At 39.5% G+C, this 15,866-nt stretch overlaps 1 protein-coding gene and 1 long non-coding RNA gene across 3 annotated transcripts; both read left to right on the plus strand.

The window, feature by feature from the left end:
• Nucleotides 1–3,579: 3,579 nt before the first annotated feature.
• On the plus strand, nucleotides 3,580–4,540 carry LOC120292737 (thioredoxin O1, mitochondrial-like). The gene is made up of 5 exons (XM_039311113.1): nucleotides 3,580–3,705; nucleotides 3,850–3,900; nucleotides 4,024–4,103; nucleotides 4,269–4,313; nucleotides 4,402–4,540. The coding sequence occupies exons 1-5, from the start codon at nucleotides 3,651–3,653 to the stop codon at nucleotides 4,513–4,515; spliced, it is 345 nt and encodes a 114-aa protein (XP_039167047.1). The 5' UTR covers nucleotides 3,580–3,650; the 3' UTR covers nucleotides 4,516–4,540.
• Nucleotides 4,541–12,618: 8,078 nt separating this feature from the next.
• LOC120292675 lies at nucleotides 12,619–15,465 on the plus strand. Of its 2 annotated transcripts, none has more exons than XR_005550280.1 (3): nucleotides 12,619–12,703; nucleotides 13,563–13,774; nucleotides 15,251–15,465. It is a non-coding gene; the product is annotated as an uncharacterized LOC120292675 (long non-coding RNA). The 2 variants fall into 2 exon arrangements; XR_005550279.1 differs by lacking the exon at nucleotides 15,251–15,465 and adding an exon at nucleotides 13,880–14,060.
• Nucleotides 15,466–15,866: the final 401 nt, after the last annotated feature.

Consider the following 15,866-nt stretch of genomic DNA (forward strand, 5'->3'; position numbering starts at 1 on the left):
CACAAATTTGTATATCCATAAAATTTATTCCAAATCAATATTCTAATTATTAAAACATCTTTGTGATATATTAACAATCTGTTAACTCTCATTAAATTAAATTAATATAAAAAACATAAACATATGCATTTGTGATAAATAAATGGTAAAACCTAAAATTGGTATATTCGTTAACTACCATATATTATCAAATTTAGCAATTTAATGTTATAAATTAATGGAAACTAAATTTGTCACAAATATAACAGTTTTGGGTTTTTCGTGATCAACAAATTAATTTTGGTTAAATTGGTCACACATTTATCAATTTGAGGTTTTTTGTGATACCTTTAAAAATATATGAAATCGGTCGATTTAACACATTCCGGCATCTAATAAACAAAATTTTGACAAGGGACTTGCATATTCATGGTTAGACTAAGATAGTTGACATGGCTTATAATGATTATGCGATATCAACTATTACTAACTACAAAATGCCTAAGGGCACATACGTTATGACATTGTGCTCTTTAGAAAGTTTTATTGCATCAAGGGGGTTATTACACTTATCTTGTGATCCTACACTTCAACTTACATTTTTCGGATAGTCGGGACCAATGTTGATCTCCAAGGCCTATCTTGAATCCAACAAGGTAACAAGGTGTCAAAGGAGCGGTTTATAATAGTTAAAGGCAATGCCTAATTGTCAAACAAGTAGTTAGTGTTTCAACATACGCATTGCCTATAAAATCATGAACACCTTTTTTATTTTCTTTTCTACGTACCTATGTGGTAGCAAAGCACTTTTTGCTTTTGGATTACAAAGCTAGTTAGTGGACTTTCCTTTTTTCATGAGTGCTCATTATCTATAAATAGGATGGCATTGAGGCTGAAGTGCATGTATCGGCGACAAGATTCATTATTATTGTCATGATGATCATAAGAAAATACGCTTCAGGTAGCACAAGGATCGTGCAGCTCCCTCCATCCTTCTGGAGCAAAGGCTTTGAGATCCAATGGCAAAGAAAGTGGGTCAAAAGCAAGATCACACACTGAAATTTAGGAGAGATCAAATCTGATGTTTTGTGGATCATGTTAAGAATCCTACTTTTAGTGGGGAGTTTTTAAGGCATGCAAAGCTCTAAAGGATTTCATGGGCCAATGAGGGAGAAGTGTTTGAGAAATGACATCGTTTCCACTTACCCAAAAAGCAGGCAAGAGGAAAAGGTACAAGAGAGAGAGAGAGAAGGACCTAAATTTCCATGTCACTCAGCACGGTCTCGACAACAAAATGGAACTCCAAATCCTCCCACCAAATTCAGCTTCTTTCGTCTTGTTCTGTCTTGTGGCGTGTTCCTTGGCTTTTTCTAGATAAGCATACGCAAGAGGAGGAGGAGACCACCTCCAATGGCCCCCACCACCCACCGATTCTCTTTTTGCTCAGCCCATGGTTTTCCAGGTGGACTGCATCTTCTGTCCGTCCCTGCTCCACGTTCTTCGCGTCCCTCCCATCAAATTTCAATCAAATTGAGTCGGCATCTAATCCGTTCGTCAAGACTTGTAAGGCATCGGGCATGAGTTTCCAGTTAGTCGCTCGCCCTACATCTGTGCCCTTGAATTACATAAAAAACAAGAATTCATAATTCCTTTTTGCGTGACAGGGAAAGGTGACGTGTGGAATTTCTAACTAGGTCGATCTGGAAGTCCGGCGATGACTCGGTCCTCTCCTTTTGCTAATGTTGTCCACTATTTTCAAACAGAAAACCTAAAAGCGCAAGGGCAATCTAGTCAGCTCGTAGACCTTTTCGAAACTTTAAAACAAAAGGTAAGATTCTGTGCATAACAAAACTATGCCAACGCGCATATGCAAAATTCTTATTAGGTCAAATCGACAGAAACAAGGCCAAGGATTAAAGTAGGAAGAGTCAGTGGGGGTGGGGGCATATGGACGTCTAAATCAAAGCCGTTTCCAATTTGGAAAATTGGGGTTGCCGGAAGGACGGTTGGGCGACTTCCCCCTTGCCTTCTTTGTAATTCACACCTCCCCAAAATCTCTGGCCAACCACTCTTTGTTATCGTATGGTCAACAACCGACTCCAACATCACCAGAAATTGGATTAGTTTTGTAAAGGTGCGTGAACATCCAACCTCTCTCTCTCTCTCTAAGCTCCTTCCTCCCAAATTGGATTTAGTTTGTTTCCCATTCTCATGGCTGCATCCAATCCCAACACTCTCTTGTCTCTTGTCTTCCCAGTGTTCCTATCGAACTTGATATTAATAACTGCCACCGTTTGAAAAGGTACGGTGATTTCTCTTTCTACGGCTTATTGAATCTGATGAATGATACTCCTCCTCAATGAAACAATTATCATGGGATAGACCTAATAATTGGACAAGCCTAACATGAGCTTGAGTTGGGCCCAACCCAAGGGGTAACATGCATTAACCTTGTCCAGGCCTACCCACGTCCGGGGTGCACGAGACCGTTTCTGGAGCCAGCCCTGCCCAATCATATGGGCTAAATTCTCTTAACATGATTTGGAACACATTATTTATCCATGAAATGATAGGGAGTGTTGAGATGGGAAGAAAGAGTAAGGGTCGTGGGTTACTGAGTAAAGTCGAGTCGTTGATTGTGTAAATTGGTATGACAGAGAGAGGCACTAGATGGCGAGGAGTGTTGATCACGACTGGGATAGAAGCCATGGCTTTGACGGCTCGCATTGGCGGAGGAAGGCAGGGCTCGGCCAGGCTCACTCAAACGGGACTATTTCCTCGGCCAAGCCCACTAATTTGGTGGGCGGGCCCATTAGTCGCTAGGCCCTTTTGACTGCAAGTCGGCCCGGTTGGAGTTCAGGACTCTTCCTGCTTTCCGCAAACCAAAGTTTCCTATCCACTGCACAATGTGCATATGACCAACTGTGGACTCGTCTATATTTCTCCCTCTTTTGGGGAAGGGGGTTACAACATGAGGAAGGGTGTGATAGTTGGAACCGCATTCAATGCGCAAAATTCATGGTTCCCACTTATGGACAGGCCTGCTCATACTTTCTTGAAAGGCCGACAATTTGTAGCATTTCTGTTGGTTGCTTATTGCTTCTTTTTTTTTTTTATGTTTTTAAACAACTTTTTTTTTTTTTCCTGAAAAAAAAGCATAAACGTTTGGACAAAATTTTTTTCGTTCTAAAACATTTCTTGTTGGTTTAAAACACTTTTTATTTTCTTCTTCTTTCTTCTCTCTTTTTCTTCTTCTTTTTTTTCTTTCTTTTTCTTTTCGCTGGTCACTAGCCTCGGTCATGGCCGAACCACCAAAAGAAGAAAAAAAAAAAAGGAAAATGAAAAAGAAAAAAATGAAAAATAAATAAGAAAAATAAGAAAGAAAATAGAAAAATAAAATAAAAATATTAAAAAAATAAAAGAAATAAAAAAATTATACAAATTTACCAAACGTGTTTTAGTTTTTTTTATTCCTAACAAGTTTACTAAACGCATTTTTTTGTTCAAAATCGTTAGAAATAAACACAAAAATTTTTAAAAAAAACGTTACCAATCCTTGGTTGTATTGTATAGTGGATAGTTCCTGCCTCTTGGATGAATTGTGTATTCTGAATGGCTTAAATTCAATAAATTCACTTGGGCCAATCTTTGCAATCTTAGGTTCGTCGAAGATGCACCTTATCAAGTCAGAAGAACAGTTCGATGGTGTGCTTGCCAAGATCCGAGGTCTCTACTTCTTCTGCGATCAGCTTCTTATTGCTTTATAGCTAGACACATATGACACGGAAGTGATGGGACCGCAGTTCTTACCACTTGGAGGGTCCCCGAAATAAGAAATATCTAATGCTTTTGTCTGATTGAAATTGATAGATGAGTCTTCACCAGCAATTTTATACTTCACCGCAGCATGGTGTGGTCCTTGTAAGTAATCTCAACCATCTAGGCATTTCTCAATGCCCTCCAGGCACTTCTTCCTCTTGATTATCCTCTGTTACTCGAATTAAAAAGGTTATTTTAGCCTTGACATTAATCCGTGTCTTGCAGGCAGATTCATGTCCCCTGCCATTGAAGCATTGAATGAGAAGTACCCTCACGTGACTGCGTATAAAATAGACATTGAACAGGTAATAACTTTTGCTTCTTCTCTGGTTTCCACATAGTCCCTCTAGACCGTTTAATTAATCTTAGTGGAAGTTCTCCATGGTGATGCTAACGGCTTTCTCGGCTTTCTCTTCTATGATAGAAATGCTTTCTACTCTTGGAAGCTAAAGTTGTTGATTTGTCTGCAGGAGGGCATTCAAGACAAATTGATGGAGCTGAGGATAGACTCTGTGGTAAGACAATGTTTATGCATGTAATTGGATGCTATCTTCAAGCAATGTATACGGTACTTTTAATTTCACTAACTAAGATAATCTGAAGATTGCTTTACTAGTTGATGCTGCAAATGGAGGAACATTCTCAGAACTCAAGCTTGCCTTGGAAAGAAATATGTGTCCGGAAGCCTCATTCTTATCTATGGAAGAAAATTCTTGATTTTGATCTAAAATGTCTTGCATGCTAATGGTGGTTCCTTCTGATAGTGTATATCTTGGTACAGAGATAACAACTCTTTTCTGTTATCAAACTGCTCGTACACCAAAACACCAATTCTTTTGCTCCAGTATGATTGCATGCGCACAGATTGGGTAATATGCCTTTAGTAAAGTCCCCAAGTAATATGCCATCAGATTGGGTGGTGGTTGCCAACTGCCTATTATAACCTAAGACCCAGCCTAACTTATGAAGTGTCAAATAATCATCTTCCAATATTGTTTTTATAAATTTCAGTTACAGAAACAATTACATGCTAATCTTAGAGAGTTTTTAACATTAACAGCTTAGAAGTAGATCAGATAAAGTCATAAAGCATCATTGTCGGTAACCATGTCCATAGCAGCCCTCTTAGCATAACTTGCTTCTCAAGGGAAAGAGAAGGTCCATTTTAATAACAGTTATCATCACATTTAAGCAGGAATTTTCTATTGATATGTTCACTTTGCTTCTTCAATATTTTCTTCTTAACCAAGTCACTCATTAGAGATCTGTGCCTAGACTCATTTACAGGGTGAAGCTCTGGATTAGGGCCTGCCAGAGGTAAAATACGGTAGGCCGACTAATTATGTTGCTAACTCCTCAATGAGAAGCCAATATCGATGCTGTCTTTTGATTACCCACGTATGTCCTCGCTCATGACCCAACAAAAAATAATTATGTTATGCAATTGCATAAAGTCTCAAATAAGTTAAACAAGAGGACAGATGCAATTATTGCATGCAATATCAAGCAGTATAAGCTCTCAAAGTTTACAAACAGCACAAGGCACACGACCTTAAAAGATTTGATTTTCGATGATGACCAATATCTTTTCAACAGGTACCAGTCAATATACAGTAGGATGAAAGAGAGAAGAAATTAGCATGTACTAACCAGTGGTAAAAAAGGTATAAGTTGGGAAAAAGTATTACAATGTCGTACATAGAAGAAGGTGGAAACATACCAAAAGCTCAGAAAAATGACTGCCAATCATGACCTTGAAAAATGAGCTAACATTAGGTGATGCCTTTTTGTTCTTTCCATGAAGAATTACATAATTCCTTGAGCATTATGCACAAGCTTCCATCTTGCAGCCTATTGATAATCTGATTAGTTTGACACCTATGTAACCAAAAAGTATTTCCTTTAACATGATAAAACATTTGCAGGGAGAAGCACAAATAAAATTCTCAAAGAGCAGAAGTTCCCGATTCTTTTATGATGTTTTTTTCTTGCGATTGCATAATCAACAGTTTCAAGTTTGAAAATCAACTTCCCAATAGGAGGATTAGGAAAAAGTTGACTTTTAAAAGGCTTAGCGAATGAGTGAGATAATGTTGAAGGTTTGTTTGTAAAAAAAAAAACAAACTAACTGCATTTTCCTTGTCCCACATAGGAAAAGTGGGAGGAAATTGGTTAATTAATAAGTGTGGAATTTCCTTTGTGTACCTAAAGGAATGATTGAGTGGGGCTAGACCCTACCATATCCATATCTTGGTGCACAAATAATTGTGCGATTTTGGTTTACTATCCATCATAAAGCTCAATTCTTCAGCAAAGACCGTTTTGGAAAGATGTTGATTTTTTCCACAACTCTTTAAACATACCGATGCCATATGTTTCATTGACTTTTCCACGTTTGGTCTGCAATGGCATTGATCTAGCTCAGCCAATGCCCCAGAAACAACTGAAGCACTCTCACGTGAAATCTTCTCACTGGTGGGGTCATCCAAAGAATTTCTAGTACTCCTACTTCTTTTCTTACTGGTTTTGTTTTCTAGAAAATCTACTTTTCTGCATCCAATCCAATTGTATATGTCGACCCTGAAGTGGGAACCCAGGTAATAGAACAACAGAAAATATCCAAATTCTAAACCATGGTGGCATGCAAAAGCATTCCAACCTCTCTAGAATGCAAATGATCCATCAACCTCGGACAAAGTCACTTCCCATTGCCTCCCACTTGAATCCTCCGAACGGATATTTTGATTAAGTAGTCCTGAGATTGTCGGAGCAAAATTTGGAGGAATGTACTGCAATTGGAAAACATCTATTGCAAAACAGAGCTTTTTCTTACGATAGAATCAAAGCGACAAACTATGATCATGCCTATCCAGATCAAATTTCAGGAGAAAGTTGGCTGCACAAGCATCACATTACTGAAATATTGCATAACAAGTTAGCCCAACTAAAATCATCTGAGCACTTGATAGGCAATAATCTGAAACAAAATCACAACATCGTAAATGATTCGTGTAATTGCTAACACCGTGACTTATTCAGGTCATGTAGATGCGGAAATATAAAGGTCAACTACCTGAACTATATGCCTGTTTCTTCATCAAGGCTCAGGATTGTCTTGAATACCACACATGTCGAGTTATATACTGGATGGTTAAGTTTTGTTAAATTAATCAATAGATATATTCCTTGAGAAACTTTTACTTTCTATAGCATGACATGATATCTCATGCCACTTCTTATTGTTTCTTTTTGCATATTTTCAAATCAATTTCCTATTTCTTCTCAATCAAAATAATAATAAAAAACCAAGGACAAACTCAACAAATGACACGAGATTTCCTTCACAATCTAACCAAACAAATGCACTACTTTCTAACTAGCAATTATTTGATGCAAAAGCAAAGAATTTCAAGAGACAATTTACCATTTCACAATTTAGCATAGGTCGAATAGAACTTTTTTATTTCTCTCAGTTGCTTACAACAGAAGTTCTATTAGTAACTGGTTTACACCACTAGGTAGGATACTGATAAATAATAAGTTTGTGTTAGATCTTTAGGGCTGTGCTCAAATTTGCTTTCATATTCAAATAAAGTTTCTATACACAAAACTTGTTAAACATAAAGTTTTTGAAGTCCAGAAAAGAGTCCGTTAAGCAGGGATTTTCAGTTGATATGTTCACTTGCCTTCTTCAATCTTTTCTTCTTAACCAAGTCACTCATTAAAGATCTGTGCCCAGACTCATTCATAGGGTGAAGCTCTGGATTAGGGCATGCCAGAGGTAAAATACAGTAGGCCGACTAATTATGTTGCTAACTCCTCAATGAGAAGCCAATATTGATGTTGTATTTTGATTACCCGCGTATGTCCTCACTCATGACCCAACAAAAAATAATTATGTTATGCAATTGCATAAAGTCTCAAATAAGTTAAACAAGAGGACATATGCAACTATTGCATGCAATATCAAGTAGTATAAGCTTTCAAAGTTTACAAACAGCACAAGGCACACGACCTTAAAAGATTTGATTTTCAAGGATAACCAATATCTTTTCAACAGGTACAAGTCAATATACAGTAGGATGAAAGTGAGAAGAAATAGCTTGTATTGACTAGTGGTAAAGAAGGTATAAGTTGGGAAAAAGTATTACAATGTCGTAAATAGAAGAGGGTGGAAACATACCAAAAGCTCAGAAAAATGACTGCCAATCATGACTTTGAAAAAGAAGCTAACATTAGGTGATGCGTTTTTGTTCTTTCCATGAAGAATTACACAATTCCTTGAGCATTCTACACCTATGCACCAAAAAGTATTTCCTGTAACATGATAAAGCATTTGCAGGGAGAAGCACAAAAAAAATTCTCAAAGAGCAGAAGTTCCCGATTTTCTTATGACGTTTTTTTCTTGCGACTGCATAATCGACAGTTTCAAGTTTGAAAAACAACTTCCCAATAGGAGGATTAGGAAAAAGCTAACTTTTAAAAGGCTCAACGAATGAGTGAGATAACACACATGCAATTCCCCATTTAATAAGATTGAAATTACCCATTGTATGTCATAAGCATGGACCTCGATTTCTTGCATTGTATCTAATCGCAGCTGATCATGCTCTAAAATAAATGAATGAGAACGTCCACTCCCAAAAAATCTTTACAAAACGCTGCTTCAAGAACAAATTTAGAGACAAATTACACATTTTGAAGTGTAGACGTGTTTAGACCAAAAAAAAGAAAAGTGTCGACGTGTCTATTCTCTATGTTTCCATTTTCATCCTTCTAACGGTCAAAGGTTCCAAAATATAGTAATGACTAATAAACAGATGCAAAGCTATTTACCAATATGTGTTCGGCCTCCTCAAAGGGTAAAATAAATGAATAAACTAAAATCTGTAGAGATAGTCATTGTGACAGTCTTCAATAAACAGAGCCAGACTTTTCTGATATGCTCCGTTGCCTTTCGATTTTAGCGAGAATTTCCTATATCAAATGCTCTTGAATAACATAACCCCGTATTCAGCGAACACACGGTCCACACAGTCCATCAAGTTAAAAAAAAGATGGTTCCTTTCCATGAGTCCAAGGCCTTAAACTAAGCAAAAACCAAGACTGAAACAAAAAAGCGCGAAAGGAGACAACTTCATAGCGCGAAGATCATCTACAAGGCCATAAACTAAGTTCAAACGCTCTTGAATAACACGAACTCCGCATTCAGCGAACACCCGGTCCACACAGTCCACCAAGTTCAAAAAAGACGGTTCATTTCCGTAAGTCCAAGGCCTTAAACCGAAACAAAAAAAGCGCCAAAAGTGCGAAGATCATCTCCAAGAACTCGCAAACCGACCCGTCTTCCTTAGGGTTAAATCCTACCAACCACTCAAGCCCTAGTCCTACAAAAGACCACCGTTATCACGCCCTCCTCCTGGCGCTGCCGTGCACGTTAAAAGGAGACGAGCAGGCTTGCGCATTACACCCACCCGCAATGCGGCTCGAAACGTACACTCGACTTCGCCTCCCCAACGCCAAAAGGCAAGAGGAAGTCGCGATTACCAGAGCAAGGAAGCATGCGAAGAAAACAAAAAAAAAACTCGACTTTGCCTCCCCAGTGTCAAGCCATGATCAGCCGGAGCGAGCAGTAATTAGACCATCCGACGTGCAATGCGGGCCTAATTCGCTTAAAAGAACAAAAAAAAAAAACTTCAAGTTAGGTCCAATTCCAAATCTTTTCCAACTTTTCTTTTGCCTAAAAAAATCTCGAATTTTAAGTCCAATCTCAAATTCGCTTTGGATTTTGTTTTGTCTTAAAAAAATCACCAATTTTCAATCCATCATCTTCCAACTTGATGTGGCATTTCCATATAATAACAAATCCACATTAATAAGGTGAGATGAAAAATCATTTCCGATATGAAACCATTCTAGGATGTGAAAATTTTGGACAATTTATGATGATTTTTAAACAAAAGACTAATGGGCGTGGATTTGGGGCCAGAGTAACAATTGGTGATTTTTCTCAAAGGCCCCAAAGAAATTAAGAATAGAATTGGAATCGGATCTAGAGTTGGAATTATTTTTCATAAATAAAAATTCAAAGCTGATTTGGATTGGACCTAAAGTTTTGAATTAAATAAAAAATTAAAGAAGAATTGGGATTAAATATAAAGTTGAGTTTTTTTTTTAAAGGAATTGGGCCAATCTTTATAGCCCTTGAACTTTGACATTTTTATACTCTACCCCATCTCGTCTTGTTTATCTCTAATGTGCAGGAAAAGTACCAAAAAAATTCTAAACTTATGGCATTGATACAAATTCCGTTTTAAATATTTTAATTGGACTGATTCAGTCATAAACCTAAACCTTTCAATTGAATCAATTTAATCATGAACTTTTCCATATTGATATCAATTCACTCCATTCGGCCAAATTGGTTAGCCGGCGCTGATGTGGACATTGGATAGCCAACAAACACTGACATGGCAATTTTTCAATATATATATTAATTTTTTTTCCAAATATTTTAGTTAATTTTTCCTTTTCCTTTTCATTTGCCCTTATTCTCCAGCAATGGTCCGCGAGAGTTGGTGATTTTCATATTAAGGTGAGTTAATCTAGAGTTTGACTATTTAATTGTCATACAAAAAAACTTATTGAATTCCCGATAGAAAGAGACTTCATTAAGGAAAAAGCTTTCAACGCTGTCCAATATACATTCTTTTTCTATATGTTTTTATGAATACTTTTCTTTTTAATATAGAAGTAACTTTTTTTTTTTTGGAATTGCCATAAAAATTTGAAAAAAAGTTATTCATTTCTCAACTTAAATGTGAAAGACATATATTGGTCAAATAGTTCCATATATATATATGTTTCTATCTATTTTCATCATGCTATATTTATACATGTAACAAAATTAACCAAAAAGGGAAGGGTTCCTTAGATAGGCGATCAAAGAGTTTTCACTCCTCCTCCGTAGTTAAGCTATATAGCCCAGCAACATCATCATTTTCTATTGCTATTGCTAGTTGAAGCGGAGGGGCTTAGCTCGTTGATTGATCACAATAACTTCGAGGTCGACTGACATTTTAACCAGGCGAGTGAATGCGTTGGGTAAGCGGAAGCTGATTCGATATTCGCGGACCGTTCGAGCTTTCACTTTCCTCCTCGTCCCATTTTGGAACTAAAATTTGAACTTCTCTTTCTGTTGGGTGGGGTTGCTTTTTCCGGCACATCACTACCGCTAAAGGAAATGGCGTGCAGAAGGTGCTTATATATGGTGTGTCTGAGTCTTTGAAAGCTAGTTTGGACATACATGCAAATTAAAATGGAAATGCCAAAAGGAGAAAAAAAGCTGACTGTAGATAACCAAAAGCTGAGAATAGAGAATCATAATTATGTGCACATGCATGACAGCTGGAGATATTTTTTTTTAACAAAATCGTTAGTTGTGTTTTTATCTAAATTATCACGTATCTGCTTCGCATTATGGCAGATTCGCGAATGACTTCTCAAATGCGAATGAATAAGGTCAATACAAGGAAACTTGAGAGATGATTAGTGATGATGAATTAAAGCGCAAAATACACCAATAGGCAAAATCTGTTTTCACCAATGTGCTCATGACAATGGACTTTGTAAATGCAATTTTTTCGTCCATGGATGCTAGATATCATGACAACGTGCCCATTTCCTCATTTAGAATAAGATAGTTAATGCTTGTGTGAGAAAGGAAAAAAGAATTAGCACAAAGAAAAAGGTATGGTAAGAGTAATTCTGTATCAGGGAGCTTGTAGCAGCAATGAGCCAATAGCTGCAATGATGCTTAGTGTAGTATACTTTTCGAAGAACTTTTTGCTATTTATGTTTACTTTTAAATACTTTGAGTACCGGGGGGGAGTGAGCAGAAGTTTTTTCTGAAAAGGTTCTGCAGAAAAGTAAAAGGGAGCAGAGAGAGGGAAGTCGTGCAGCAGGAGGAAAAGGGTAAAAAGCAAAAGAAAGAGGACAAATGCATAGCAGAGAAGAGAGGAGGGTGTTCATCTTCCCCATATAACACCGGTGCCGCTCCTCATCGCGAGTCGTTGCATCGAGTCCTGCTGCCTTGCCGCGTTTGGCTGTGATCTTCGAGCAGCATTACCGAGAAGCCGAACCCACCGCGCCGGCCGCCACACGAGCACCCCCGCTCGTCCCCCGTGCCGGTCGCCGCCCTGCAGCCGGAGCCTGGTACCTGCTCGCCGCGTCAACACCGCCGGCAGCCGAAGCCCGCGACGCTCCTGTCACCGTCGCTCCGCCAGTACCGACGCCTGCTGCAGCCCAACGCCAGAAGCAGCAGCCCCCTGCTCCGTCGTGCCTCAGTCCCTGTTCTGCCTAGCCGCTCCGCCACCGCGCCTCCGCGAGCACCACCTGCGAGCGCCAGCACCCGGGTCACCCGCGGCCCAACACCGCGTCTCCGCCTCGCCTGCATCCCGCTGGTCTTCGATCCCCTTCGCCGCCCGCTCGCCATCTCTGAGCACCACCGCAGGTCGCCCCCTCGTGATACCAGCCCTGTCGCAGCGCCACTGCCTCGCCCCGCCGCGCCTCCTCCGCGAGCAGCCCGCGACGCCAGCCGCACCGTCGCCCCGCCGAAGCTCCGCCCTGTCTCCGCCGGTCTCTCCCGCTCCTGCGGCTAGACCCCACGCCTGCAGCGCCTCCGACCAGCGACTCGCCACCGCGCCTCCGCGGCACATATAAAAAAAACCATTTTTTATTATTTTGAACAAATAAAACATTTTAATCTCACAACCATTTCACAACAAGAAAAAAAGAAGGAAAATTAAGACGCGCTCTCTCTCTCTCGACCATCTCACAACCATTTCCTCCGCTCGCTCGAGCTCGCTGGTCGATTCTCCTTTTCGCGCCTCCGCCGCCGCTGCAGGTGCGTTGCGTTCATTTTTTCTCGCCGTTTCGCCTCTTTTATTTATTTATTTATTTTTCTCTTTGTGTCTACCGATTCATCTTCCGCGAGGCGTTTTTTTTGTTTTTTTTGGGGGTCCGGCGAATTCAAATGTGTTTTTGAATGAAAAAATTTCCAAGGGACTGCGGTTTGTGTTGAGCATGCTGATTAGCCCTCCTGTGCTTGATCGACATGTTGTTTGGATCAAGAGAAAGAGGAGTGTGGTGCCGTTATAGTTGGTTTCGTATTTGATATGAGTACCATGCATGGAAAATTGCCGATCATACTGTCAGCCATACTGTCTCGTCATATCATCGGTCAACACTGAGAATGTTCTCTTCCGTTTGAATACTTTGGAAGAGATGCTTGCCAGGTGAAATATGCTGCATTGCTTGGAGTCCTGGCTTTCTAGATCTGTTTCTCTGGACAGATGTGTCCGCACCTCTTGTACCTTGGGACTAGCGAATTACTTATTTGCTAATTATAAGAAAGAAATATGTTTAAATTAAAGTCTACACTTCTTTGCAAGCCATTTCACATTATAGATTCCTCTAAGAGGTTCTGTTGGTTAGATTTTTATCGTGGAAAATTAGTTTATATTTTGCAAACTTTGATGATGATGATATGCTGATTTGCCATCCTATCGATGTTTGATTACACTTTTCCTCTTCTTCTACTTTTTTCATTCTGATTTAGTGGCAACTCTTGCCTGTCTCAATCATGAGTTATCCTCCGATTTCTTGTAACACAATTGCCAGTTCAGTCTATTGTGGTTTATTGTTGAAGCTGGAAGTAATTCATCCTTCTTATCTTGCTAATCCGTGTTTGGATTAGTTTTCAGGTTGATTGAGATGCTTTTGAGCAAAAGGTGTGGAACTTGTTGACGCATTTCCCTCTTGTTATCTACTTTGAGAGCGGGGGCTTTTCTTCTTCCAGAAGCGCCGATCCTTCTCCTCAGACAGACTCGACCTAGCCACCTCGACCATCTCCATTGGACTCTCCTCGCACCGGGCGGCCATTTTCTCAAGCTTTGCTGACGCTGCTTCTGATGAGGTAAGCATCTCGCTCCCCCCATACCGCTCAGGACTACTTGTGCTTGCGCTCACACCTGAGTCGCCTAATTCCTCTCTTTTCTCTTTCTCCTTTCCGAATTTCTAGGGTTTCCCTGCTCAATAGAGGAGTCTTCTCTTCATGTCGCTGCATCTGATCATAAGCTAAGCTATGCTGCTGCTACTTTAGGTTTCTCAAGGGATAATATGATTTCTAGCGCTACTATTTTCTGGCGAGAAATTTGTAATCGCATAGCAGGACAACCTCAATGCATGAGTTCTTTCTGTCTTGGGCTATCTTTACTTTCTACTTATGAGTGCATGCTGACACAATACGATGTCTAAACAATTATATGTTAATGTTCACCGATAGTTTTGTTGCGTTCCTGTAAACAACAGCAGATTCTAAATAATGTTGCATTCTGCTTTGCTTGGGTACTTAGGAGATGGAGGAACTTGGGGGGTGGGGATTCAAAATTGAAATGTGAATAGATTTAGAATTTTCCCTCTATATCTCTCTCACAGAAATCTAAAATTACGCAAACTTCATACCAATTCCATTCTCCCCTCTTTCATTAGTTTTCCAAACAGGGCCTCGGAGGAGAATGACTTATCAAATGAGTCGGGGAAAACTCTTAAATGTAAAATTTTTGCTTTATATCTCTCTCACAGAAATTTCAGAGTATTCCAAACTAAACACCTACTTCCATCGCCTCCTCTTTCATTGGTTTCCCAATCAGAGCCTTAGAGAACGACTTATCACATGTGTTGGGGATAACTTCCGGTTTATTTGCTATTTTGTGGGTCATGAGGTCAGAGCTTCTTAACGTTTTTCTTGCTTGTGAAGGCACATTGAGTGTGATGCAGGCTCTATCCTCTGTGTCTGCATCATGTGTGTTCTGGGCCAGTCAGAGGCTGTTCTTCCAATTCACTTCGCGCTATAGATTAGTTGGGGCCAAAAGTGAAACCTATTTGGCGGAGCTTATTTTTAACCAGGTTAAAGCTAAGCAACTCAAACTCATTGCATAGGCATTGCCAGAGTCTAGAATACTAACTTTCTTTATCCTTTGGAGAGAGTGAGCAAGATCATTAATATCTTGGAACTTTTAAGGCTTGTTTTTCTTTTTAATGAAATTAAACGGAGAACCACTCTCAATATGAGTCCACTTCTCTGATTCTTCTTTAAACGACAGACCCTCTTTGCATTGGCTACCTTTTTGGCTAATACAACATTTTCTATGACGTCACACTCTAGTCGCCATTATGTGCCTATGGTATTAGTATAATTGTTATTTGAACTGTTTCATATTTAGGTGTTATTTCATTCTGTAAGCCTTTTGTATTTTGGAAAATGAATTGGCCCTTTGACTATTTTCGATGCTTCTTTCCGATGCTTCTTTCCCGCTATGTCTGTTTCGGCTGATATTTCTGTTATTTCATTCTAAAAGCACACTCAGCCGCATGATGTGTAAATCTGCAGCCTAAAATGGATGCTGCCTCCTCCTCTTCCCGTTGTAAGCCTCGGCAAGCTGTTGAGAAGTGGACACCAAAGGCACCATCTGCCTCCTCCTCTTCCCATTGTAAGCCACGGCGAGCTGCCGAAAATCGGACGCCAAAGGCGTTGTTTGCCTCTCCAGCTCCTTTTGATGATTCTCACCTCGCATCGATACAGGATGCTGGGGCGGACAAATCATCATTAGGGGATATAACCTCAGAAAGCCACACAAGAGTAAGGTCAGCAAATTCTTGTCTTTGCTTGATCCGTTCATTTCTTAAATAAAATTTTAGAAAGTTGTGGGTTCAAGGATGTGTTCTGAGCATAGTTTTATGGTAATACGTAGGCTCGGAGCACTACAATCGACACTATTGAAACTAAGTTTTCATTATTGCTCTTCCTCAAGCGAGTGGAGAGGTTGAATTCTAGGGAACGAGCTACAATCGAAAAAGTGAGATTTGGAGGTTTGTTACGCCTACCAGAATAGATTATGGCAAGGACTTTAATTGCCTATTTTATAGACAAATGGAATGATGAAAAATTTGAACTTCCTCGTGCGATTTCGCTTTTGCTAACTCCTTTAGATGTGGCATTAATTAAT

Source organism: Eucalyptus grandis, chromosome 4, assembly GCF_016545825.1.
Source record: "Eucalyptus grandis isolate ANBG69807.140 chromosome 4, ASM1654582v1, whole genome shotgun sequence".
Classification (NCBI taxonomy): Eukaryota; Viridiplantae; Streptophyta; class Magnoliopsida; order Myrtales; family Myrtaceae; genus Eucalyptus; species Eucalyptus grandis.

Bases quoted from the DNA above. Each gene is read 5' to 3' on its own strand.
- LOC120292737 (XM_039311113.1), top strand. From the start codon at position 3,651: ATGCACCTTATCAAGTCAGAAGAACAGTTCGATGGTGTGCTTGCCAAG. The intron at 3,706-3,849 runs GTCTCTACTTCT...TGAAATTGATAG, and splicing joins TGTGCTTGCCAAGATCCGAG to ATGAGTCTTCACCAGCAATT. The intron at 4,104-4,268 runs GTAATAACTTTT...ATTTGTCTGCAG, and splicing joins ATAAAATAGACATTGAACAG to GAGGGCATTCAAGACAAATT.